This window comes from Phoxinus phoxinus (assembly GCF_949152265.1).
Source record: "Phoxinus phoxinus genome assembly, chromosome: 13".
Lineage (NCBI taxonomy): Eukaryota > Metazoa > Chordata > Actinopteri > Cypriniformes > Leuciscidae > Phoxinus > Phoxinus phoxinus.
Window position 1 is genome coordinate 13,282,031 of NC_136888.1, and position 27,824 is coordinate 13,309,854.

The 27,824-nt window shown below is 35.7% G+C and overlaps 2 protein-coding genes across 3 annotated transcripts; one reads left to right on the plus strand and one right to left on the minus strand.

The window, feature by feature from the left end:
• Positions 1-230: 230 nt before the first annotated feature.
• mia2 (MIA SH3 domain ER export factor 2) lies at positions 231-24,073 on the minus strand. The gene is made up of 29 exons (XM_079632150.1): positions 22,453-24,073; positions 22,153-22,286; positions 21,904-21,996; positions 16,740-20,802; positions 16,233-16,532; positions 15,976-16,049; positions 13,675-13,806; positions 13,548-13,569; positions 13,327-13,415; positions 12,876-12,947; positions 11,607-11,717; positions 11,460-11,531; positions 11,262-11,366; positions 10,993-11,115; positions 8,254-8,359; positions 8,135-8,181; positions 7,837-7,927; positions 7,318-7,456; positions 7,074-7,175; positions 6,846-6,906; positions 6,440-6,475; positions 6,256-6,323; positions 6,094-6,164; positions 5,875-6,006; positions 5,091-5,216; positions 3,539-3,643; positions 2,143-2,195; positions 1,875-2,067; positions 231-966 (listed from the first exon to the last, which is right to left on the minus strand). Exons 1-29 carry the CDS (start codon positions 22,571-22,573, stop codon positions 788-790), a joined length of 7,020 nt encoding a protein of 2,339 aa, XP_079488276.1. The 5' UTR covers positions 22,574-24,073; the 3' UTR covers positions 231-787.
• gemin2 (gem (nuclear organelle) associated protein 2) lies at positions 15,039-27,720 on the plus strand. Of its 2 annotated transcripts, XM_079633988.1 has the most exons (12): positions 17,124-17,206; positions 17,767-17,838; positions 24,051-24,187; positions 24,704-24,788; positions 24,883-24,972; positions 25,082-25,141; positions 25,232-25,345; positions 25,471-25,515; positions 25,613-25,681; positions 27,063-27,173; positions 27,321-27,379; positions 27,474-27,720. In XM_079633988.1, the coding sequence occupies exons 3-12, from the start codon at positions 24,069-24,071 to the stop codon at positions 27,508-27,510; spliced, it is 789 nt and encodes a 262-aa protein (XP_079490114.1). In that variant the 5' UTR covers positions 17,124-17,206; positions 17,767-17,838; positions 24,051-24,068; the 3' UTR covers positions 27,511-27,720. The 2 variants fall into 2 exon arrangements, with proteins under 2 accessions (XP_079490113.1, XP_079490114.1); XM_079633987.1 differs by lacking the exons at positions 17,124-17,206; positions 17,767-17,838 and adding an exon at positions 15,039-15,167.
• The last annotated feature ends 104 nt before the right edge of the window (positions 27,721-27,824 follow it).

Genomic DNA, 27,824 nt, shown 5'->3' on the forward strand with positions numbered 1-27,824 from the left:
AAAACAACTGATTTAATTAATTCAGACAATAGTATACTTTTTTTTTTAAATATTAGCCAACCATTTATCAGATATCAGGCATATGAAAACTATTATCAGTATTGACCAGCATTTTAATATTATGCATTCTTTCTGAAAATCACACTTTTTTAACTTCCTGGATATTTCCAAGTTTTTCATGATTATGGGAAGCATGGTTAGCTTTATATCTTAGCACAGAAAACTGAAAGTAATCCAATGACATCTTTATTAATGTACATGATTTCATCAGACCGTGTATTTTTTTAAGGCATGAATTATTTGAGGAAACTATAAATATATATACGCTACATGGACGGTTCTCTGGACTGAGTTGTTGGATTTATCAAGTTAGTTACCAAAGTCTGGGTTTCAACAACATCCTATTCACAATATATACTTAGTACATTTTCTATATATACAGTCTGACAAACATGAGGATCTTTCATCAACTACCTTCAATTAAAAAAAAGCACCTGAGCACCTATATTCCTATAAGGCAGTCTCATTGACGTTGTACACTTTACCTACAAGGTTCAGAAAGGCTGCACACTTACACTGTACCTGAAACACAGACATCAACTTCTTCATAAAATAATCAGTGGTATGTGCTGTATCCTTTGCCATGCTTGCTCTTTCAAACAAGCTTCAACTAAGACAAAATAACCACAAGGCAACTGTGGTTACATATCAAAGGAAACACCCCCTGAGCACAACAGGAAGCTGAAAAACAGTCTGCCGGGGAGGAAGAGAGCGTGAGATGGGAAGATCAGATGACATCATGAGGAGAGGGCGACTGGTTGGGCGGCTGCTCGCTGCCTGGTGGGGAGGGTCTGGGAGGCGGTCCAGGGGGGAAACTGTCCAGATGTCGTGGTGGAAGATAGCCCATACGTTGAGGGAGCGGCATTGGAGCTCTGGGAAACATTCCAGGGGGAAGTGGCCCTCGCACTAGAGGAAATGGTACTAAAGGTTATCAGTTTGTACTAAGACAGTATACATATCATTTAAATAAATGTGTAAAAAATTAATGAATCCAAGTAGCTGAGTCTGAACTTGTAACAAATCAAATGGAAAAAATGAAAGTGTAATATATATAATAATAATAATGATCATATTTTATCAATTTGTACTAGGACACTGCCAAATAATCAGACTGAAAACTAATGATGCAGCCTTTTGTACAAATTCCCATTAATGTATATAGATTAAATAATGGAATAAATAAATGTGATAAATCCAATGGCAAAAGTTAGTGTAATAAGTGTAATAATAATATTAATACTCAAAACTCTAATTTGATTCTACCTCAAATGTCCATTAAAAAAATTATAATAATGAAATAATTAATAATAAATATAAAAATCCAAGTAGCGGAGTCTTATTTTGTAATAAATGAAAATGGCAAAAGTCTATAATAACATAATAATAATAAATTATCAATTTGTACTAGAACACTGTCAAAACTGGCGCGCACACACACATAAATATATATTAGTTAAATTGAGCTTAAAGTGTTTTAGTAATGATGATAAACGATCGATTTGAACTAGAACAAATAATCAAATAATAAGACTGAAAATAGCAAAAATTGAGTAATAATAAATTAGTAAAATTTTTATAATAATTGCCAAATAATATTAACCAATAATAATCAACTTTATCGATCAAATAATTTATCCAATTTATTTATATATTTTTTTCAAATCTGAATTATTTCCCAATAAATATGCTTTTCATGTGTAAAAAACCCCTCACATTTTAAAAGCTAAATTTGCTTCAAATGCACTAACACTTTGTCTTTAATCTGACATTTGAACAAAAATGTCCACCTACACAAGTGGAAAAAGTGAACTTACTGCCTATGGGGGGAACTCCAGGCCCACGAGGGGGAAAGAACTCCGGAGGTCCATAAGGGCCCCTGTGTGGGAAACGTGGGTCCCTGGGGTCCATCGGTGGAGGTATTCCCATTAACGGGGGACCAGGAAGAGGTCCCATTCTTGAATCTGGATCCGGGGGCAATCTCATGTCACCAGGCATCATGTGAGGACCCTGCGAGAAGACATTTCAGTTATGGCTGTGTACAAAAACTCCATCGAGTGATATAGCACAGAGAGGTTTACTCACGTCTCTGCTCTCATTCTCACTGATAGATGAGCTGTTTCTTAGAAATGATGGATCTGAAAAAGAAAAGCAGAGAGTAAACAATTTAAAGGGGACCTATTATGCAAAATTCCCTTTTGCATGGTGTTTGGACATAAATGTGTGTTGGCCGTGTGTGTACACAACCACCCTATAGTGATAAAACACCCTATAGTGATAAAAATACTTTTTTTTTAAATCCCCATAAATCATAAGCAGTGTCTCCCAACGACCTGTTTTCAGCCATGGGGCTGGTGTGACGTCACAACAGCCACAGGCCCCGCCCACGAATGTTGTCTTAACATAGAACCGCCCTGATCGAGTTCACAGCGAGTTATACACATCCGCCACACATCTGCACTGACGAGAGTGTCTCCCAAGCGTTGTTGGTGTCGTGCGGCTGGATGTATTAATCCACATAGCTCTCTCTATTTCCTCTCGAAATCTGAGCCAGCCGCTGAAGACGAGGTGGATTCATTTAGTTTTCGGAGAAAATGCTCCCTCAACTCTATCGAAATTTGTTTATGTACTTACACACTTCTTATACTGTGTTTAACTGTTACTTAGCTCTCTTACGGTGACTTTCTGGTTTTCTTTTGTTTATTGTTTCTTTTTACAATAAACTTTATTAAACTCATCAGTATATTTTTGGCCATCATTCGGACGGGGTCCGCTACAGCAGGCTTGCATTAATAGTGGATACAACAAGCAGATGACAAATAAGTTATAACTGTAATTAAACTAAACTATACCCGTTCCATCTCCATACAGCATATATCATCTGGCTCTGTAGGCATTATTGTCCGACTCCGGGCCGAAATGAACTGAGCGCGAGCTCGTGAGGCTCCGCCCCCTGTGCTGTGCAGCAGCAGCTCATTCGCATTTAAAGGGCACACACTAAAACGATGCGTTTTTCTGAGCCCCAAAAAGTGACCTTTTAAACATGCTGTAAAAAATGATCTGTGGGGTATTTTGAGCTAAAACTTCACATACACACTCTGGGGGCATCAGAGAATTATTTTACATCTTGTCAAAAGTGGCATAATAGGTCCCCTTTAAGGATCTGTGAGCCAAAGTCTCAATCTTACATTTTCATTTAATTCTTGAGGATTGTTGAAAAAAAAGTGCTCATTCATGCTTTGATAATGCCATTACACAAGCTACATAAAAACAAGTCAGCAGGGAGTTTCTGCCAATAATGGTACTCGAATTACCATGGAAATATGGAGCTCAGTTTTTCCCTATTATTTATTATGTTAGGCTTGTATATATATATATGAGTCATATGGGCTATTTATAATTCTACAGTTACAGTTGACCTTTAAGAGAAGCAGAGGAGAAGTTAAACATATTGTAGAAGAGGTCACATGGAAAGGCTCACCTGATTTATCACTCAAGTACGGAAATCTAGGAGGCAAAGGACCCATAGGATACAGACCGGGAGGAGGCCTTCTATATGCCAAACCTGGATCTGGGAGAGGGTGACCTAAACATAATAAAAAAATACATTCATTTAGTTATTTCATAACTATTATTATAACTAAATGTAACTAAACACTACAATCTTTCGAACACATTGTGCATTACGGTTACACTTTATTTTGAAGATGTCCGTGTTACAGTGTAATTGTACATTTAAGTACTGTGTAACAATTATTAACTGAGGTTAGGCTTAGAATTAGGGTTTGGTTAAGGTTAGTTGCATGTAATTGCACAATTTATAGTAATTATTACTATAGTAACTACATGTAACGTGTAACAAGGCCACTGTAAAAAAGAAGAAGTGTTCCCTGCATTACAAATAAAGACTTAAGTTATTATTATTGTACATCTGAAAATAATTGGCTGATGAACACAGAGGATGCAATGGTAATGATGCACTACACACAATGAAAAACCACCACTGTAGGTTTGGCCATGATGATAATGACATTAAAATACAGTGGTGTCCTGTGCTCTCCATGCCTGCAGTATGACTGCGCTGAAGCCACAGTATTAGGCCCAGCAGTGAGGAGCAGCAGGGGGCAGTGGGACAAAGCCTGACGCACTGGCCAAAAACGCAGAAACGTCTAGAACAAAGAAGGCCCAGTTCTGCGACTCTTCAATGAGCTGTGCGGCTGAGTCAGCGTTTCTCAGCGACCTCTGAATAACTGAGTTTGAGCTTCAGTAACAGAAACACCTTTATATAAGCCTCACTTCACACAGTTGGCTAAATTACAAGCACAAGACAGTTCAATAATTGCTATTCATAAATAAATAAATAAATAGCAAACTGACACTGAAATGAGCAAATGAGCCTCATTGTTTGCATATTCTACATTTTTGAAGCATTTATTTTTTTCAATTCAATTTATGTAACACTTAAAAATAAGGTTCATTAGTTAACATTAGTCAATGTATTAACTAACAATGAACAAACCATTTTTTATGTTAGTTGATAAAAATGCAGTCGTTCATGTTCATGTTAGTTCACCGTGCATTAACTAATGTTAACAAATAAAACATTTGATTTTAATAATGTATTAGTAAATGTTTAAATGAATATTAACTAAGATTAATAAATGCTGTAGAAGTAATGTTCATTATTAGTTCATGTTAACTAATGTTAATGAATGAACCTTATAGTAAAGTGTTACCTCAATTCAAGTCAATTTATAATATTAGTAAAAATGTCTTGCATTATAATCTAGTTTCACGCAACAATTTCCTCGCTCTTTTTGGTGTTTTTTGCTATACTGCACCTTTAAGACTATGCATGTAAATGACCTGTTATGATTGGCTAACCTCAGCGTGAAGAAAGCTACTGAATGCTGAATACTGATATGTAAAAATGAGCACTTATGTTAATGTGCTCATGGTTCTTGACTTTTGAGAGCTAGAGAAGCATTTCATCCTGCTACAGGACAGCCAGAGCAGTGGGAACATCACTGTACCTGGAGGGCCGGGAGGGCCCCTGCGTTCCCTGTCCCAGGAGGGAGACAGTGAGCCACTATCAGAGTGAGGGCCACTCCGCTCAAAGTCTGGCCCACCACTAGGGGGCTCTACCATGCCTCGGGATGCTGATTATGTGACAGTGAGAGTGAAGGAAGATGAATGGAGTGGAGAGACAACACATACAAATATTTGAGGAAGTTAAGAATGGAAAAGGGAGGAAAGGGAGACAACCAACAAAAAATTAACAATGTAATAAAACATGAAGAGACTCGACTATATGCAGACTTGGGGAATGGTTTGTTGCCCACGGTTTAGTGTGCATTGTTTTGTACCGTAAAAAAATGTCACTGGTACATCTCAGGTGTTTAACTATTATTGATATGCCATAAATAACCTAAAGAGGATAAAAAAACTCATAGATACTAATAGTCACTTGAGGAGTTGTAAAGATGGTACTGGATATATAAATTATATTCCTGTGATGGTGCCGATGATGAAGCTGAATTTACAGAAGCCATCAGAAACAGCCACGCATCAAGCATTTACCAAACCAAGCAAAGCAAAGCAAACCGTGAGAAATCAGACCCGTTACCCTTAATGCAAACATGTCAACTATATTTTATGGGAACTGAACAGGATTCATGCATGTGATACAAACACACAAAATATAGCTAGATAACCGTGCTAAACTAAAGACTGAGAATGCAATGAATAAATCACATTGCTCACACTAGCTAAGAGACATTTCCCAGAATTTAAAAGGAAGGGATTTGTGTATATCACCTCTGCCTGGACCCAGAACAAACTGAGGTGAGAGTCGAGGGGGGCCGTCCATTAGTGTAGGAGGGGACAGGAAGGCCCGTGTTTCTGAGGATGGTCGGCCAAGAGGAGAGGGTCCATATGGAGATCTTTCACCTTTGACATGGGGAAATGCATCTCATGTTTAATACCACTTTAAACAGAGAGACATGTACTATGCAAGGGAAATGCAGAGAATCTGACCTCTAAATAAAGGTCTGCCTTCTCGTATATCCTTATCAAGAATATCGACTTTAAATTGAGCATCAGTCAGCCTGTAATTGTAAACGCATTCATATGTATTAATAAATGCTGCTTCTCTTGTATAGAAAACACTAAAGTAAAGTACTCTCTAGCCAATCTCACCTCTGGCGGAGATGAGCGTTTTCTCTCTTGACATCAGCCAGGTCTCGATCCGCGGCCCTTGCGGCTAGCTATAAACCAGACAATTCAGAATACAGAGAGTATCAGACACAAAACACATCTGTAAGCTACTGACTTATGTACTAACTGATATAGATCAAACTTAAGTGGTCTGAAAACAACTTACCCAGTTATCATGAGCCTTTTTCTCATGAGAAGTAATCTGGTAGAAAAAAAGAAAAATGTTTATAATAAATATTACTAAAAAACAACAACAGGATATTATACATGAGTCAGGTTTTAAACATTTTAAGATTTGTGTCTAATTTGTAGTAAAAATATTTGTATAATAAATATTTATTACATAAATAATAAATATTTATATAAAATAACTGTGTATATATTGTTTTCAATTATTATATTTTGTATTATTTATTATATCAATGGTCTATCATAATATTATGCTAATATATATATATATTTATATATACATTAATTAGGGCTGTTGAGCGATTAACATCACCAAATGTGTGTATATATATATAAATCATAGACAGAGGCTGTAACTCTGTAAGGAATTTTAAGTGTGTCACCTGATTCTTATAAGCCTGTGAAGTCCGGTCCAGTTCCTCCTCTAGGTCTTTGGCTCGCTGTCTATTTAAACATAGTGAAAGAGACTATAATGTAAACTTCCTGTTTTGGTGAACATCCATCTTGCATTATGTTTCCTGCCCTTCTCAGAGCACATTTCATTTATTTAAACACATACTCAAACGTACTTAACGTGACTTCCTCGTGTGTGCTAAACAAGTTGCTCTCACCTATAAGTGACGAGCCCCTCCGCAGCGAGACTGATCTTTTTGCCTGCCTTGTTGAGCTTCTCCTCCTTCTGCGAGCGCTCCTTCTCCTCCACCGTCAACAACCTGACCAGAGTTTAAGAAATAATTGAATTATTGCCATTAGTGTTGTTCCAATGAAAAAAAAGAGACTGCAAAGTGCAAAGACAATGGGTAGAAGATGAAGTTTGTGTTTTATGAGATGCAGATTCTGTGCTTCGGTCCGAACCTGTGCAGTTTGAGCTCATTCTCCTGGTACATCTCCGTCATGATCTGGAGTTTCTGCTGGAGTTTCTGGCTTTCACTAGAATAGCTGGCACTCTCTGACTCCAACACCTCCTTCTGCCCCTCAAGTTGTTTGATCCCCTCTTAGAATACAGAGAAACAAGAAAACAAGTCTAATCTTCTTTTAGAGTCTAACACAGTATGAGAGCTGTTGTGTTTTATGTGTTTCACTTGTTTTATTGTGACCTGTGTTGTACAGCACTTTGGTTTTGGTTGTTTTCTTAAATGTGCTTTATAAATAAATTTGAATTTGAAAGCAAATCCATCGTGATGCAAGATAAGACTACAAATTAATCAGAAACAAAATCATAAGGTGCCTAAAGATCTTCCCATGTATGAATGGGTCACATTGTCTTTCTACAACCAATCAAAACTCTTTTAAATCAACAAAATAATATATAAAATTAAAAGTTTAATGTATCTTAAAAACCTGTTTGAACTGTTGTGGAACCAAACGGTTTACCTTGGAGATCTTCTTTGGCTTTCATTTCATCTGCAAGTTTGGCGAACACCCTGTTTTTGTCCTCCTCCATGGACTTTAAGTCTGCACTCATCTGTGACAAAAAGAAGGACTCGCTTATTCATAGCATCATTTCTATTAATATTCTGGATGTAGACAGGAGTTATTCATTTAAACTGACACATAAGGGTTGTGTTTCAAAACCTAATGAGCTGCCATCCTAGACATCATGTTTGGCAGTCATATGTGCCATCTAGGTGGTTCACTATGTTTGAGACAACCAGGATGTAAGTAGGAATACCTTGGCTGCTTCAATGAGTTTCTGTACTTTTTGCTTCTTATGGGACTCTGCAAGCATAACAAAATTCATGAGACGATACTTCAAGTCTTGACTTAAAAACAGACTAACAATATTCCCACCTGAACTGTCTCCATTCTCAGTTCCAGCTGTATTAGTGCTGCCATCAAAGCTGCTCTCGTCCTCAGAATCCCAATCTCTCATCTTCAAAAGGCACTCTGTCAGGGACTGATTTTTAGAAATGCAGATTTACTGAAATGCAGTTTTGGGTACAAGATTGTGTGGACAGACCAATGTATCGGTGGACAGACCGATATGCATGACACTGTGTGGTTGAAAAAACTGTTTGTGAAGCCGTTTCATAACTTTACACAGGGATCCAGACTGTGACCCAATGGTCGCATTTTCCAACCTTTTTTTCTGCTGGTGCGACTACATTTTGTTAGTGGTCGCACTGGTGCCACAACTTTATTGCCCAACTGATAAAAGCTGTATTAATAACATTGCTACTGCGAGATCTAGTGAGAAGCATTTGCGAGATCTAGTGAGAAGCATTCAAATTTGGCACAGAATTCTGCCATAAACTAACAAGTTATAGAAGGCTTTTCAATCCACAAACATTCACCATGGATTTAACATAGCAATGCTATGTCAAACAACCAATGCTAACTGTAACCATGGTTTTGTGGCAGAAATAGTCGAATGTTTTTACATTATTCATCTCAGGGTTCGTACTACCTTTAGAGAGTGAAATTCAAGCACATTTTAAGGACTTCACACTTTTTTCAACACTTCAAATCTCTAAATATACAATTTTAATGTTATTTTTAATGTGATGATTTGTAAAACTAAAAGTTTAAAGATGTAGGAAAACTAACACTTTGTGGCAAACAAACACCTTTTTTTAAAGACATGAAATTACCAGTATAACCAGAAGATGGCGGCAGAGGAGCACTTTTTGACTTTAAAAAGTGGGAAGTCACAAAGTCTCAAGGCTTCAAATTGTGACTGAATTACATAGAAAGTAAGTAAAGAGCGCTCCTTTTATGATCACTGAAGCTGTCAATCAGTTCAGTATAATACTACAGAACAATGGTACATTTAATAGAAGAATATTTACATAGTTTTTTTGTATATTACTGTTGTTAATAAAAGTAAATTGTATCTGCATCTCAATTCCATCTCAGTGTTTTACTGTCAAATTTCCAATAAACAAACATGCAATATCATTAGTAAATTCACTTATTAATGCAAAACAATAGTAATTATCTGATTATTAATCAAACTTAATAAATATATAATTATTAAATTAACTTCATGATTAAAAATCCCCCCAGCGCCACCAAATCAGGTGCTGGTGCCCCCATCTGTAGAACTTGTGGCACAGGTGCTACTGCTCTCAAATGCTAGTCTGGAGCCCTGTATCCATGACAACTGCTCTCTCTGGATGAGCAGCAGCGCCAACATAGATTTATGTTTTACTGTGATCGTACTTGTCAAAGGTTAAATAGAAATAGCGAATCGACAAAGGGGAGCTGGAGCGCTGCTGATATCCCTTGTATCCTCTAGTCTAGTGCTCTTGGAAGGGTTAAATGTTCATAAAAAAGAATTGAAAAAAAAATCCAAGTCCAAGCACTCAGTAGGATGCAAATGTTAAAAAGCCTTTATTATTTTTTTGAGGGCTAATACATAAAAACACCAACGCATATCGGCCCACTGGCCTTCATCAGGGTGTTGGTAACAAACAGACAGAATCAAGCAATACTTATAGTTGCATTGATTTCAGGTGTGCCACTCTGGCACTTGCAACAATTGTTTGGCCACTAGAGGCAATAGTTCAGGTCATGTCTAATGCCAGAGGTTAAACCATACAAATACAAGGCAAAATAAGAGATCTCCAAGTGGAAAAATAGGAGTGACACCACTACAAACATCTAGTGTACTCCACACAATATGCACCAAAAGTAAAAAAATGTGAATAGGCTAGTTACCCATTTCATAGTCAAGATGGTTCTAGAACAACATGAACAAAAAAATAGGCATTGCATTCAAAGACTAGTCATCATTCACGAACAGCAATACACTGTCCCTATTGAGACGCAACAATTACAAAAAAGGTGAAAGGTCAAAATCTTCATTGAGACCTGGATGACTAGTGGCCCCCAAGGAATAGATCCAATATGTCTACCTTTGTTTAAGGCGTTTGATTATATCCCCATATGCAAATATAAATATTGCTTGATTCTGTCTGTTTGTTAGCAACACCCTGATGAAGGCCAGTGTGCCGATACGCGTTGGTGTTTTTATGTTTTAGCCCTTAAAAAAATAATAAAGGCTTTTTAACATTTGCATCCTACTGAGTGCCTGGACTTGGATTTTTTCCCAATTCTTTTTTTATAGAAATAGCGAATCGTTGTCATTTAGGAATAAGATTGTGTGGGTGTTTGAACCGAGATTGCGATCTTTTAACAATTAATCATGTAGCTCTGTAATATATTTTTCACAATGTGTACATCTAATTGGATAGCAATTTATTATATCACATAGACTACCGTTTGGGGTCAGTAAAATATATATATTTTTAAAGAAATTATGTATTTTATTCAGCAAGGATGCATTAAATTGACCAAAAGTGACGGTAAAGACTTTTACATGGTTACAAAAATTATATTTAAAATAAATGCTGTTCTGTTTTAAACATTGATAATAATAAGAAATAGGGATGCACGGAAATTTTGGCTTACAGACATTTAATTAGCACTTACAAACTTTAAACTTTTGAACAGTAGTGTATATACTGGCATATATCCTAGACAAACCCATACTAGTCAACTACTATTCTGGTGTCGATGTGTTTTTACCTTGATGCGTTCGTCTTTATTAGTGCAGTCCTCCAGCATGCCAGAATGAGATCTTTCACACATTTTCATCTCCTCCTCCAGCTCACCGAGACGTTCACCCCAGCCCTCTGCTTCTTGCACCAGCTGTAGAGGTGATGGCCATTCATACACTCATGGTAAATGTAAGCCATGAAAAGTCTTTCATTACAGTGATTTTATATCAGTTATGTTAAAGCTTGAAAATATATACATTTTTCTCTCCAAACTAAACACGCAAACACAAATCTCACCTGTGCTTTACTCTCGAGCAGCATTGCATGCTCTTCTTTGGCCGCCTGCAGGTTTTTCTGTAGTCTCTCTGTGTTGATCTCATGGATCTTCAGTGTTGTGTTGTCCTGCACATGAAAATACAGGTAACAGTATAGAATTACAAATTATATAATTTTTGACGAATATGACTGAATATGAATCATATACATAGTCAATACCTGTTCTAACTGTGACTTTCGATCTTTAGCTTCCTCTTCTAAATTACTTAAAATCTGCTCGAGTTCAGCAAGCTGTAAAACAGATATAAAAGCCGTTTAGACAGATTCAGGCAACATAACGTGCATCTGTGTGTATGACAACATTACCTGATCCTCTTGTTGTTTTCTTGCTTTGTTTTGTTGGGACAGCTCTTCTTGTAGCCTCTTAATTTCCTTTTTTATCTGACCATTTGATTGTTCAAGTTTCTTCGACGACACCTAAGGGCAATATTATTGGACATGGGTCAAGTAACAAGTGAAATGGTAAGGGAGATGTTTTTTTTAAAGTGCCTCTATTATGCTTTACCTTTCATTCAGTGTGTAGTATAGCTGTGTGTTAATGTAAAAGGTCTGCAAAGTTTTAAAGGTCAAAGTGCACAACAAATAAAGTTATCGTCTCCTAAAGAAAGAATAGATTCTGAATTGTCGAAACGAGTTGTCACCAATTCCAGTCTCATTTCCTGCAATAATGTCCACTGTCCGTCTAGTCTTCATTGGCTGCACATGAACAACGTCTACTTTGACCTGCCCTGCACTGTAATTGTAGCTGAGGGCTGGAAGAGTTTGGTTTGTGTTGTCGACATGTTGAGAAGACGCTGTGTTTGGCGCTGCAAAGCAAATACACTTTGCATGAACTTCCAAAGGATGAGGACTGATTTGAATTGATACGGTAATACCGACGCTATTGTTACTGTTTGTATAACTGTGTATACAAGTGCTGAATAAGTAACTTGGTAATGGCCATTTCGTTTTCGACTAGCACTGTAAGCGGTAGACCAATCACAACAGACTGAGCCGTCTGACCAATCAGAGCAGAGCAGGCTCTCAGAGAGGAGGGGTTTAGAGAGACCGGATCCTTGATCAAGCTATTTTAAATGGTAAATGGACTGCATTTATATAGCGCTTTCACAGACCCAATGGCCACCAAAGCGCTTTACAATATTGCCTCACATTCACCCATTCACTCACTCATTCATACACCTTTAAAATAGCATAATAGGGGCACTTTAAACATTGTTTTGTTTTTTTACAAACAAGTTTGAGTGACAACGATGTGTAATACAATCTCAATTGTACAGTAAGTGCACTTACGTGTACTTATATAAGAAAGTACTGGATAATGGTAACTATGTGGGTTAAAGTTAGGTTTAGGGGTAGGTTCAGGGTTAGAACCTAGTTATTACCTAGTTACTGCAATTACTATAATAAGTAAATAGTATGTACACGGGGAACAGGACTGTAAAATAAAGTGCTACCACAATCTCTAATATATTACATTTGAGGTTATTAAAAAAGTCATTAACACTTCCTAAAAGACAAACATTGTTGAGAAACCCATATTTAAAGGGGGAAAAAACACATAATGATCGTCTTTACCTCTAAACTGTCATTTTCTGCAGCTTGCGCAGACATGCCAATGTTCTGCATTGTGGACTCTAGTTTGTCAAACTGTTGAGACAGACAGACAGCATTGTTTAGAGTAGGGGTTTTCAGTCTTTCAGATGCTACAGACCCCCAAATAATCATTCTCATGCAAGGCTTATATATAGTTTCTTGTACAAAGACCCAATGTATATTGTGAAAAATATGTTTAAAATATTATTGTAAAACATATTTTGTTTGGTCACTATCAAGTAAAATGATTTATAGCATATATACTCTATATATAGTATACATTATAGTACCGTACTGTTAAACTCATTATTTACTTATTTATTTGAATCTATTCTTTTTTTTTTTTTCACAGACCCCCTGGCATTCCCTTGCGACCCCCTGGGGGTCTCCAGACCACTGTTTGAAATAAAGTGTATAACATGGCATTTCTCACCTTCTGTTTAACCTCACTGAATGTCTCCAGCACTTTGCACTTTTCATCAAGCAGTTCAGCCACTTTATGTGCCATTTGCTTTTCTTTACCTGCAAAAAAGAAAAGAAAAAGGCCAACAGCCAGGATCAATTGAGAGATGACAGTAAGGATCAGTTAAACAGGTAATAAGGACAGGTTTAAAGAAAAGAGCCAATAAGATAAAGAAATGGGAAAACACTCACTTGCATATAGTCGACTTTTCATCTGCAGAACAAAATAGAAATAGCTCATGATTACTTGGGTAAAATGAAGACATTCATAAAGTATGCATGTTTTATTGTGATTCTTGAGCAGAAATGCCTGACTTACAGAATTAATGAACCTGCAGCTGAACAGAAGCAGTGTGAAAAAACCTAAAAATCCTGTGAAAACCACAGCTTCCCATGGAAGTCCATATAAGTCAGGGCCAGGCCGTATATCGTCAGGAAGTGAAGACACAACCTAAAACAGAAGTTAAACAGATATACTGATTCTCAAAAAAATGTAAGTATAAAATATAAAAAAAAAATTTCCCTTTATCATACACACACAAAGTGAACACAAGCTTTTAAACAGGATGTCCTATAGATAACCTAACCCCACTTTCCTATGATGAGACCTTTTAGACCTAATAGTAGTTTCTCATAAACTTTTATCACTTCTAAAAAAGAATAATAATTCATATCACACAAATCGCTAATTTGCTAATAAAATATTTTAGCACTTTTTACTGTTACACCACCTGACATTAACTCATTAAATTAAAATCAAATGAAAATTATATAAAAGGACAATAACAACCTACCACGTGTTTAAACTAAAATATTTCTAATTTGTATAATCTCCAGACATCCTCATTTGTCATTGACCAGCAATAACTGACCAAAACTAATGCCACTGGAATATGTAAAAGAACAATACACTACACAATTTAAACAGTTATAAACTGGTAAATAAAGTCAGCTGTTTTAGATCTGTAAATAATTACATTTAATAAATCAACGATAAAATAAGATGAAATGAGCAACGAACCAGATGCATCAATGCTAACCAGCTAACTTAGAACTTGCCTTAATATAGAGCAGTTCACACATTTAAAAGCCAGTAACGTTATACATCTAGTAAATACTGCACTTTAGTAAACTATGTGTACTATGATAGTTAACTTAGAAATAAGCTATATGTGACACCTGCTGACAGCTGCCACACATACACACTAACGCTGTTTCATCATTCACACACTGACACATACATCTTTGATTTTCTCCACCGCGATTGTGTAGTAAATATTCGCTGCTCCTTTCATGTCAGTCGCTTCTGTGACGACCGACTCGGTCTGAAATTCGTCTGCCATGATTATATTCAAACTGAGTTATTCTGTAATCTTTTAATTTATCTGTTGTTATGCCATGGTGCCGCCGGATGCTGCTCTCTCTGCACTGCTAGTGCGCATAGAGGAAGAGCGCACTCTTCCTTTTTAGGGGGGGATTCTTAATGCATAAGAGCTTGTGTCGGTAAAATTTAAGTAGGACACTAGATTTATTTGTTTTATTGTTTTTAAAATACAAGAATACGTATTTTGTTCATTTAAACAGTATTGTGCTTTTATGCAAAAAAACTGTAAATTCCACAAAACATTAATTCCCCCTATAAGGGTCATGGTTTCTTCCACGCGTCACCAATTGCTGAATGCCACAACGTCCCGGTCGAGTTTTAAAGTGACAGACTTACTAGCGACACTGAGGAATTAGCCTAGTCAATAAGCATTCACGAAAAAATATTTGTCATGGGCTGGTTATGAAACGTCTATATTTTTTTTGTGGGTAAGTATGTTTCATAAGTGGGTGTGTCAGGTAAATATAATACACCTCTATAAACAAAGTCACTGACTAGAGACCGGTTGAGCAGCTCGAGTTTGTCTGAATTCGACTTATTTATCTCAAAATGACTAACTTACTTAATTTACTTTCTAAGTATTTAGTTATATAAAAGTAATAGATACTGTTAAATATCATTAACTTGGCTTGAGTGCGAAATATGACACTGTTTGGCGACATGTCATGACAGAAAATAGACTAGCAGCTAGTCGTCGGCAGTTTCCACGAGGTAACGTTACACAAAATATGGCATGAAATGCTTATTTAGCCTATTATGGCTTCAAATTATTGCTTCTCAGTATTATATGGGACAATCAGGAGATACATATATGTAGGCCTACTGTACATTTACTGTACTGTACAGAACATTTACACATGGCTAACGTTAGTTAAAACATTGCTTTAGGTGATTGTGTATTTTTTTTAACAATAAACATAAAATAATGATCATCATTAAAAACTTAATTTAAAAACAATTAACATACTCGAATTTTTTTTATATAAGATCAATAATTTGTCTAAATTATGACATTGTATTATTTTAATTGTTATAAAAAGGGATTGGTCAAAATGATCATTTTAAAAGGCAAAAACAGACATTTAAGATTTTAATCTTTTTTTAAACACTTTAAAAACACTAGCTATATATTTCACATTAGGTTAATTTGTTGATTTGCCTAAAAAAACACACACCAAGTGTACCGTTGTCTAAAATAGCAAGATTTTCCCTACACCATTTCACATGAAGACCTACCTTGTCCACTATAGATGCAATTTCATTAATTGTGACTTCAACAAAAACCGCCATTTGATAAAATTTCCCTTCACCTGTCAAAAAGAACAAAAACATAAGTGTTTAACATTTACTATTTAATAGGGTGGAATGTCACGCATCAAAAGTAATTTAATCATAATTGTTTTGGAACAACAGGTGGATGAGTAATGACAGTTATGACAAAATCTGTATATTTTTTATTTTAGGATGATATATATATATAAAAAAGTGATTACCGTTCTGTGATTCAACATGCTCCTCAGAGATTAGACCATGGTTTTGGGAAGTAGTTTTCTTGATTTCAGAAGATACCCAATCCTCATGCTTTTTTATTTCCTGCTCATCGGTCTGAACATTAGCTCCATTCGCTGAAAGGTACTTCTCCTCTGTGACTGGCTCATTTTGAGGGTTGCTCAAGTCATTTATATCAGATCTGTCTTGGGTAACTTGATTATTTTTAAGCTCTGTTGAGGAGATTAGTGTATTCTTATTCACATCTAGACATGCTTCATGAACACAGCCATCTTCGCTGATCCCTGTGATGAAAGAGAGGGAACATTATAGAAAATGACAACTATTACATTATACCATAAGATCACAAAACCTAGATTTCCCATCAATCACATATGCAAAAGTTTTTGTCCCATGCAATATTCACCCAAATTATGAAATCTATTATCTGCCATGCTCTTAATGAGTTTTTTTTTTTTTTTTTTAAATGATCAATTTCGAATCATCAGTACCTTGGCTTTCTACACTGACTTCTGTTATCACTGGTGAATATTTCTCTCTTAGAGTAGATAAGAGGGTATACAGTTTTTGTAGTGCTGGGTATTCATTGATATTATTCTTGCCAGGAAAACTGTTGTATTGTTGATTACGTCCTTTTGTGTTCATCTTCATATGGTATTCCAACAGCTGTTCAAAGTCACTGAGTTCTTCAAGATCTTTATTATCTTGGCCTGTATCAGTGTTTCCTAGTTTGGAATCCAGCCAAGATAACTTGTGGTCTCCGAATAAATCGAAAAGATCTTGAATATTCTGTTCACTCAGATGAGGATATAAGTTTGTATATTCTTTATAAGTTTCTGTAGAATGGTTGACAGTCTTTTTTTCTTGAATTTCAGGGCTTCCAGGCCGCTCTTCATCACCCTGTTCCTCTTTATCTTCCGACTGCACCGCCATGTCACTATCATCACTTTGATCCCAGGTGGCACCAGTGTCACTTTCCTCCCTTTTTGTGACACTTTCTGAATCGGTTTGATCACTTTCCTCCCTTTTCGTGACACGTTCTGAATCATTTTGATCCTCCATATTTGCATTGTCAGTCTCCTCTTTGTGTTCAACACTCTGATGTTGATCAATCATATTATTAATACTGCCATCCTGAACTGGGTCATTCTCCGAGAAGATGTCATCTGTTAATTTTGTTTCTTTGGAAGTGGTATAGTCACCTGGGTCTTCAGTACTAACAGCGTTAAGAATTGTATCAGTGTCTGCATTTTCTGGTAAACTGAGATCATGACCACCATCTTTTGAATGAGTAGATCCATCAGATGTGTTCAGTGATGGGCTTTTTGTATGGGTTTCCTCTATCAGAGTCTCGTTTGTGATTTGTTTGTCAGCCTTTTGCTCTTTTGTTTCAAAATAATTCTCTGTAGGTTCAGAAACTCTACCTAATTCCTTTTTCTCTCTATTCACTACAACCTCATCTGCATATTCATCTTCTAAATTAGTATCCTTAACAATACCTGCTTTTTGTATCTCCAGTAACACATCATGCGAGTCCCTGGCATTATCCATCTCATCATCTGTGGTGTTTAGGACTGAATTTGGCTCAAGGTCTGTATGTAGATTTTCTTCACTAATAACAGCTGATTCATCTGTTCCAAGAGTGGGAATATGAGAAGTTCCTTCATCAGAAGGCCTTATGTTTGTGTCCAGTTTATGTTTATTGCTCATTTCCGTCGCAAGAGCTTCTGAATATGATAACTTTTCTTCGTGAAATGTGATGTCTTTTGATAATACTTCATCTATTTGTGCCTCATATCTGTCGATAAGTAATTCGTCATTTTTGTCCATAACTAACTCATCATTTCTGTCCATAACTAACTTGTCATTTTTGTCCATAACTAACTCATCATTTTTGTCCATAACTAACTCATCATTTTTGTCCATAACTAACTTGTCATTTTTGTCCATAACTAACTCATCATTTTTGTCCATAACTAACTCATCATTTTTGTCCATAATTAACTTGTCATTTCTGTCCATAACTAACTCATCATTTTTGTCCATAACTAACTCATTCTTTTTGTCCATAACTAACTCGTCATTTTTGTCTATAATTAACTCATAATTTTTGTCCATAACTAACTCATAATTTTTGTCCATAACTAACTTGTCATTTTTGTCCATAACTAACTCATCATTTTTGTCCATAACTAACTTGTCATTTTTGTCCATAACTAACTCATCATTTTTGTCCATAACTAACTTGTCATTTTTGTCCATAACTAACTCATCATTTTTGTCCATAATTAACTTGTCATTTCTGTCCATAACTAACTCATCATTTTTGTCCATAACTAACTCATTCTTTTTGTCCATAACTAACTCGTCATTTTTGTCTATAATTAACTCATCATTTTTGTCCATAACTAACTCATCATTTTTGTCCATAACTAACTCATCATTTTTGTCCATAACTAACTCATCATTTTTGTCCATAACTAACTTGTCATTTTTGTCCATAACTAACTCATCATTTTTGTCCATAACTAACTCATTCTTTTTGTCCATAACTAACTCATTCTTTTTGTCCATAACTAACTCGTCATTTTTGTCCATAACTAACTCATTATTTCTGTCCATAACTAACTCATCATCTTCTTTCGATGTGCCGTGGTAATCTTCAGCTAAACATTTTTCATTCATGTATTCTGATAATGCATCCACAGTCTGTTCCGAATTCAAATCCGCATTTATGCTTTGACTAATTGTGACAGTCTCAATATGAGAGTCAATGTGCAAATCTGAAACATTTGATTCTTGTGTTTTTTGATAATGTAACTCATTATGAATCTCTGTCTCTGGCAGTTCAGATGTATCAGCACCAGCTTCAGTGTCTGTGCTAATTTGATCATAATCACTTTTTTGCTGTTTGATAGTGTTTAAATTGTCTTGATCAGACAGACTTTGTGTCAGCTTGTCCTCTGAAATGTCATCAGATAAATCAGTCAAGTTGATTTTGCTTTGAATAACATCGATTAAATGATTTGCAGATTTAACATCATCATCATTTTGGGTGTTAGATTTGTGAGAAAAGCCATCAATTTCTCTAATGTCATCAGATGCAACACTGTCTTTTAAAGTCATTGTTTCTTCGGATAGTGAATCAACATCGTCAACATCAGACATGTCTTCCTTTTTCAACTTCTGTTGCTCAAGAAAGTCCTCCTTACCTGAATCTACCTCCTTTGCTGTCTTTTCCTCATCACTTTGCATGTCTTGCTCCACCTCTCCCTCTAAAACACCAGTATTGTTTGCACTTTTACCTTCTTCATTTAAATTATCTGCTGACTTGTCTGTGCCTTCTTCTGTCATATTAGATTCTTCAGTGCTATCAAATGTAATGCTATCTTTTGTTTTATCAGACAGTGACTGAGTTTTAACAAGTACATCATTGTCGATTGGGTTTGAGTCCTGCTCATCAATATCACTCAACATTTCTTCTTCTTGATCCTCGCTATTATTTTGTTCCTCATCAAAGTCTTCCTTACCTGGATCTTCTTCCTTTGCTGTTTTTTCCTCATCTCTCTTTACTATTGTGTCTGCCTGAAATGGAAGTTTAAACACTGATGTCAGTCCGCTGACTGAAAATATGGACTCTGAGCTTGATTCTGACTCTTTGGTTTCAATGTTCTCAGTGTTTGTAGCGAATTCAGGGCTTCCTTCCTCAGACAAACTGTCTTTGCCTCCGTCATCCTCATCTTGTTTAGTTTGCTCTTCTTTGTAAAGGTTTGTAATTCCGTTGTACATGTTGCCGTACCACCCCGTCTGTTCCTCTACTTTTTCATTTTCTGATCTCATGTTCTCCATGGGACCATCCTCATTCTCCACACTGTCATCACGGTTGTTTTCATCTCTCTGTATTGTGTCATTCACATCCATGTTCTGACTGGGGTTAAGCATGCTTTGGTCCTCCATGTGTGTGTTTTCATCTGCCATCTCAGCTTCAGGTTTAGTTGGAGCTGGAGTATTTTCTTCACTAAAGCCCAATACATCTCTACCCATACTTATCCAGGAGCTAGAGTCCTGAGATGAGGTGTCTTTATCATTAGCTGGGTTCTCAATATTGTCCTGAGTGTCAGTCTTTAGATCCTTGTTTCCAAATCCAAAAGCATTGGTCAGTTCACCGCTGATCCAACCAAACGTTCCAGAGTTCGTCTTCTCCTCCACGTGGTTCCCCTCGATATCCATCACTATTTTTCTGCTTTTGAAGGATTCTTCACTGCTTTCATCCTGTGGTTCATCATTGCTTTGTTCATTCCTGCCAAACCATCCATTAACAGCAGAGCCTATCCATGAAGACCCACCTTTTTCTGTTGTCTTGAGGCTGTTTTGATCAGAAACATCTTGAACAGAAATCGTTCTGGGTTCACTCTCTTCTCTATCAGTAGGTTTATCACGGACTTCATTGATATCGCTTTCTTGGGTTTCTTGTGTGAAATCTTCCAGATCATCAAATGCAGTGCTGTCCTCAATGACTGAACCATTTTCATCAAAGCAGATGAAGTCATATTCCTGAGGAGAGAATTTATGATTAATATTTATGTTCTGGGTAGACTCTTTTCTAACCAAATCAGCATACATGGAAGAATTAGTCAGATCAAGAACTCTTTGTCAACACACCATAAGTTGAGTCAGATAGTTCTGTACACTGAAGTGAAAATGATCTATCTCTAACTGATCCGAGCCTTAAAGTTTTGAAGTGTTGAGAAGTATTGACAGATCTTTTCCTCTGTATTTTGACACAGGTGAAATGGATTATCGAAAAAATAAAATACAATCTTAATTAAAAATAAAGGTTACAAGAAGGGGGTTTTCGCAGTGAAGCCTTTGAAGAACTATTTTTGGTTCCCCAAAGAACCTTACAGTATAAACAGTTCATAAAATAACCATTATTTTCTTAGTTTAAAGAACATTTTGATAATCTAAAGAACCTTTTTACACTTTATTTTACAGTACGTCTACTTACCTAAGAAAGTTCTGGGTAATACAAGGTAACTACATGGGTTAAGGTTAGGTTTAGGTGTAGGTTCAGGGTTAGTAGTTATTACCCAGTTATTGTATTTGCTATAATAAGTGCTTAGTCTGTACATGTGTAACAGGACTGTTAAATATATATTTTTCCACTATAAAGAACCTTTTGGTCCAGTGGAAAGGTTCTACTGATGGCAATAAATAACCTTTATTTTTAGGAGTGTGGCGTGGGAATCCATCAGTTGTTTGGATGGAGGCAAATCTGAATGCAAGCTTGCAGTCAATTGTAAGAAAGAGGCGGGTGGGTTTTGCAGGCAAAATTATTGGAGAAATGTATTTTTTCATTTCATTTCACTGCAAGACTTAGTTATGACATTTTGAAGGTAAAAAAAAAAAAAAAGAAAGAAAAAAAAGAAACATATGCATGGATGAATCATTCAATAACATGCATTAAGAAAACAGGGTGAATTTGCACTTCATGGTGTTATGAATTGTTTTTGTAACTGATTGTATACGTTGATTTGATTATATTAAATAATATTTTTAGCCTAAAACCAGTTAATGTAGATGTATCACATGAAGCATATTTTTTAGGTTACCTTATAAAACCTTTTATTTATTTTTATTTTTTATGTACATTACCTGGGTCGGCACCTGGATTTCCCTTTTCTCATCAATAAACAGCTGATCAACTTTGATGGCATCTTTTGGGAACAATCCGGACATCTTTTCTATCTGCAAAATGTAAAATATCATGAATATAATGATGATATAATGTTTTTATTTATCAGTAAACTTAATAAGCTTAAAGAACATTAAACCCATACATGCATTTTTAATTAATCAACAATTGAATTAATCAAGAACAGAACCAGAAAAGGGTAGACTCACACTTCCTGCCCAGAGATCATTTCTTTTTCCAGTGAGTTTGTAGAAAACGGTGATCATATCCCCTTTTTTGAGGTTTAGAAAGCGGCAGTCTTTAGCTGTATGGTCTCTCTGTGCCTGCACACGACTTATCATGCCTGAAGAAATGAGAAACAGAGATAAGAAAGCATGACAATAACTTGCACATGAATCACATAATTGAAATATTTTGCACAAAGCCATTATAAGATGAACAGGTAAACACATCACAGTTTCAGTCTACTCTTTCCTTTTATGGTATTTGAATATAAATGATCAACTTACTTTCACATTCGGCGTCTCCACATAATTTGTAGTCTGAAATCAGTCCCAAACCGTGGTGTAAAAAGCCAAAGACAACATGAAACAAAATGAATGAACGCACAGCTGCCATGTTTGGATTCATCCAGCAATTCCCTTCATCTCAGAAGAATATATACATTTCAAAATCCAATAGTCAGAGGGAAAGCCAAGCTAAATCCCAGCTAAATGTCATTCCCTCTGTCTTGTCAGTGAATGAGCCAATCTATGCAGATCACATTCTGACAAGCAGAGATTGGATTATAGGTTACTGTCAGTAAATCATTAACATCACCACACGCCACATCACAAACTTGCATTGGACCACATTCAAACTGATAAGGTTTCACAATATTAGACTACATGAAGTAGTAATATATATATATATATATTTTTTTAACCTTGTTTGGATTTTACTTGAGATATTATAGTGAATAAATGCCCATTCACACCAAGGACGCTAATTATAAAGATAAAGTTTAAAACATTGTATCTAGCAGAGTCCACAACTAAACAACACAACAGAGAAACGATATAATAGGAATCTCTTTTACAAAATTTTTTCCAGCTGATGAATGATAAAAACATTGACAGCATTTAAAAACTGCAGAGGATGCTTAAAATAAACAGTGTTTTGGTGTGTAGCCTATACGCTAATCGTTATAATTATCCGTGGACAGGCCATAAGACTTGTAAAACAGGCACAGTAGCCTAAATATTACTAACCTCGTTAAATTATCAGTTCAATCATTTAAGATAATAACTGTGTGACTAAAAGTGTGGTCGTCTACTCATAAAGTAATTATGAATATATACAAATTATGAAACAAAAAATATTCAGCAGGAAGGTTAGCCTGCTTTTCATGAACAACCCATACCGGAGAGTGATTCAAAGATACAGGTCAAAAATGTTTCATTATAGTTTTGAATATAATAGATCGATTGGTCTTTGCAGTACAATAATAACTTATTCATAGTGCATCTGGGTAACATGTCAGCCCACTCAGTTGCAGTGTTAGAGGAACGATTACTGATAGGAGTATCTGAATGAGCAAAGGTCTGCAGAGTCTGAAGTTCTGCCAGCAAAACAAACCCTTATTTAATTTATCCGTCAGGGTATTATTTTCATGCTTAATTTAATTTATTGATTCAATTCACATAATATAGAATGGGTGACACTATGGGTCTTTCATGTGTGTGTGTTTTTTTTTATTTTTTTATCATCATTATGAAGTTATCAAAATGCCCCTGAAATTTACTTCCAGGGGGCAAATATTGTCACTTAAAAAGTGTGCATAGCATTTAAAATTCTTAATATTCTAAGTTACTTCTTTACTCTATTCTATATACTTATCCATTATGTTTTCATAGTCCATTGGCTTCATATTTTGCTCCCAAACAACAGATGTCACTAGTACTACACATCTTTCCATCTGTCATAGCGAGCGAATGAGAGTCACCACGGTAACCGTCGCGTCCATTGGGCGTCATCGTGCCCAGTGTTTTCAAAATGGAGAGGTTGACAAGCACATAGAGAGCGTGTAACAGCGACTTATGAATGCTGATTTATTTTGATCGCGCAGAGAAAATAACGCAAAGACATGAAGTCAGATGTGGAGGAGTTGATGCCCAGACTCCTGCCCGTGGAGTCCTGCGACGCAGATGAATTTAATTTAAACGAACCGCCCAGAAACCCTCAAGAATATCTCAGACAGGTCCAGTAAGTCATTCTGCATCTTCATTATTCAATATTTTATCTTTTCAAAGTAGACGCAAGTAGAACCTTATTTATATAAGCACCAGGTTAACTTAATATTGAATATGCCTAAATATGCACAATTTAGATTATTAATATAATTTAAATACAACTTGCTAAAAAAAACTTAAATCACAGATACTTTCTTCTGTGTTTATTTGGTTTTGCATATGATGTATTCTTTTCATCTATTTTATTCTATTATTTTATATTATATTTATTATTTTTCTTATATTTGCTCCTTCGGTAGGCCTACGTAGAATACTTAATATTTGTGTTCGTTTTGAGTCCATCTTGTATAGATTAGATACATAATAACCAATGCAATTATGATCCAATCATAGACTCTTAAGTATTTGTCTTTTTAAATCCAAACAGCGGCATTTTGTTTTTGACAGGGAAGAGGATATTTCTTATAAGATTGTTTTTGTCTAATTATTTTTCAGATGCAACTGTATGATTTATTTATTTATTTTACAGGAAGGAAGCGTCTCTGTTTCCAGATGTTGTTGTGGCACAAATTGATCCAAAGAAGCTGAAGAAGAAACAATCTGTGAATGTGTCTGTGAGTGAGACGAGTAGGCTAAACAGTGTGTATACTTATAGTATGTTGTAAATCTTGTTATGTGTGTAATAATTGAACATATTTTGTTTCACAGATCACAGGTTGTCTGGCCGCACCTCAAGGTTTCTCTCCTAGCTTGAAATGGCAGCAGCAAGAAGTCAGCAAATTTTCAGAAATCAGACAGGTGTTCAATCTTAACTGCATTGGTTACTTTTACTTGTACTTTTAAAATCATGAAATCAGGTATCTAGCATTTGTCTGTCTAGTATCGTCAATTGCTTTCTTGTTTTCAGAGTGTTAACAAGCATCGTCAGCATTGGAAAGCTCAGTTTTTGGATGATAATGTTGTCATGGTAAGACAATTAATATGTGGACAGAAGTTTAAAATGAAAAAGGTGTTTAAAAAAAGCAAAGAAAAAGCAAATACTCTTCCCCCCCTTTAGCCCAAAACTGAAGATGAGGATGGATGGAGGAGGTTCTGCTTGGGTGAGAATGTTTGTCTTGACGTTCAGCTGAAAGAAGAAGACAACGTTAACCCGGGTCTTGATTATGTCAAGGTACTAATTCCACCTTTATCAGATTATCAACACATTTCAGCATGAATGGATTACATGAAGTAGATTTATTATCACACCATGAGCATTCTATCATGATTTGATGTTCTTGAATCCCTTTTTATCAGACTGGTTTCCCTCCTTTCCTGAGCATTGTCAGCAAACTAAACCAGGTAACTGTCATTTAATAGCAGCTGTGATGACCATTCACATAGAAATCACGTATTAATTTAATATTTAATTGTCGTTTCATTTATATTCTCTGTTCAGTCAACCATCTCTGCGGTGCTTGAGTATTTAATCATTTGGTTTGAGGAGAGAGACTTTGTACCACAGTTGGTGAGTTCAATTGCTCCAGTTTGTCATATCCATATGCATCAGGAACTGTCTTTTAAGATATATTTAACGAGTTGTTTGTCTTTAAAGTCACCATGAAACAGAAGTCGCAATTGTCTTTTCTTTCCTATTCTGACGTAGTGGTGGACAGTAATGTATTTTTACTTTGTTACTGTACTTAAGTACATTTTTCAAGTATTGGTACTTTACTGGAGTATTTTTATTTTGAGAAACTTTTACTTCACTACATTCCACAATTGAATTCTTTTCAATTAACCTGTTAAATCGGTTTGCTAATCGCACCAAACTATCCATTTACAAATTGGACTGTTCTCGTGTAAACAACTCACTGATTCAATGATCCGTTCAGAGTTTCTAGTTAACTGAAATTTTAAGTCTGAATCAAAATGAGCCAAGAACTGGGAGATCCTCTGAGTTTGAGTGTGCACACGACGAAAGGCGCGTAAACTAAATCTACTGTAAAAGGGTGAGCTGTAATGCTTGAATGTGGGCTTGTCCATATCACCATCTCAACAGTGTAGATTTTAAGTAAAACAAACCACATAACATTAAAATAACACAAATATTGCACTTGCATTCTTCCCCACCATTTTAAATAATATAATATAAAACTAGTATGTTTGCATAGCGTTCATTTTAAAATGTTATGCATTTCGCCCTATGTGACGTCTGTCTTTATTATTTGTCAACATACAATACATATTATGTATCTGCATCCACTAATCTTTCTTACTGACTAGTGCTGGCAACTGACAATTCATAATGATGTTCAACCCAGCATTCCCCCTCCCCCAGGTTTTTTGAGCAGTAGGATTATAGAAAATATATCATATAAAAGTATATGAAATTACTAAATAAATATTCATTGATCAGTACTTTTTACTTTGAATACTTAAGTACATTAAAAATCATTAAAAAGTACTTTTACTCAAGAAAATTTTTCTCCACTGCATATATCTGAGTGAAACGGCTTCTTGAACAAGAAAAAAAATGTAGGGCGGGACTCAATTTTGTCCATCAGAAATTGATTGGATTGTTGTGGTTTTCTATTGGTCGATCTCAGGTGAGTGACGGGTAGTCCCGTCCTCGCACCAGTGAACACGTCATCAGAGAAGAGTGGAAGTTATTTTGATTAAAGATCACGTGTGCATGAATAAAAAAAAAATGATGTGCACAAATAAATAATTTATAATAAATACTGCAATGTTCCATAAAGTACAGGAATTTTGATTTCATGGTGACTTTAATAGATTGCATGTACAATATTAAAACACCATGTTTTCCTTTAAAATGTAAAGGTATTATTAAACTGTATTTGCTCAGTTTATCTGTACATTGCGTACACTAACATTTATCTTCACAGGGCAGATGGCTATATGCATTACTAGCGTGCCTTGAGAAGCCGCTGCTTCCTGAAGCACATTCCCTTATCAGAGAGTTGGCAAGACGCTGCTCAACAGTGCGTGCCAATCTGGTAAACACCTTTTGGTTTGCTCTGAATTAAAAGCTGAAGTATCACTATTTTCACCCTTGCTTCCGTTGCAGTTGAGCAAGTGAAAGCTTGTTTGTTGACAGCCTAAAATAGGTTGTCTAAAATAGACTGAATATTTTTCTCTTCCAGGAGAGCAAAGACGATGATCGTTTGTCAGCTCTTAACTTGGTGATTTGTATTGTTGCCAGGTAACTGACATGTGCTGTTATAACCAGATTTAGGGTTCCCTGAAATGTGTGCAGGTGTTCTTATGAAGTATAATCACAATTCTCTCTCTTAAAGGTATTTTGAGCAAAATGATTTGGCGGATACAGACTGAGAAACTGATGGAAGAGCCTTTGCGAAGAAATTTCATGTGAATTGGAGCAACTATGAGAGATATTTTGTAGAATATAGAAAGACTATTTTGCCAAATTTCATTTAATTCTGTGTAATATTAAAGTAGACCTGTTACAACTACAAATGACTGTCATTTTGAATCATTGGTATTGTCAAATAAATTAATTTTTGACATAAAATGCAAACACATATTTGGCTTCTTGGCTTTTTTTTTTGTCATGGTGGTGTTGTTGTCCAAAAACATGCAAAGAACTAACAAATAATCATCCAATTTTTATTGAAAATGTAATGAAA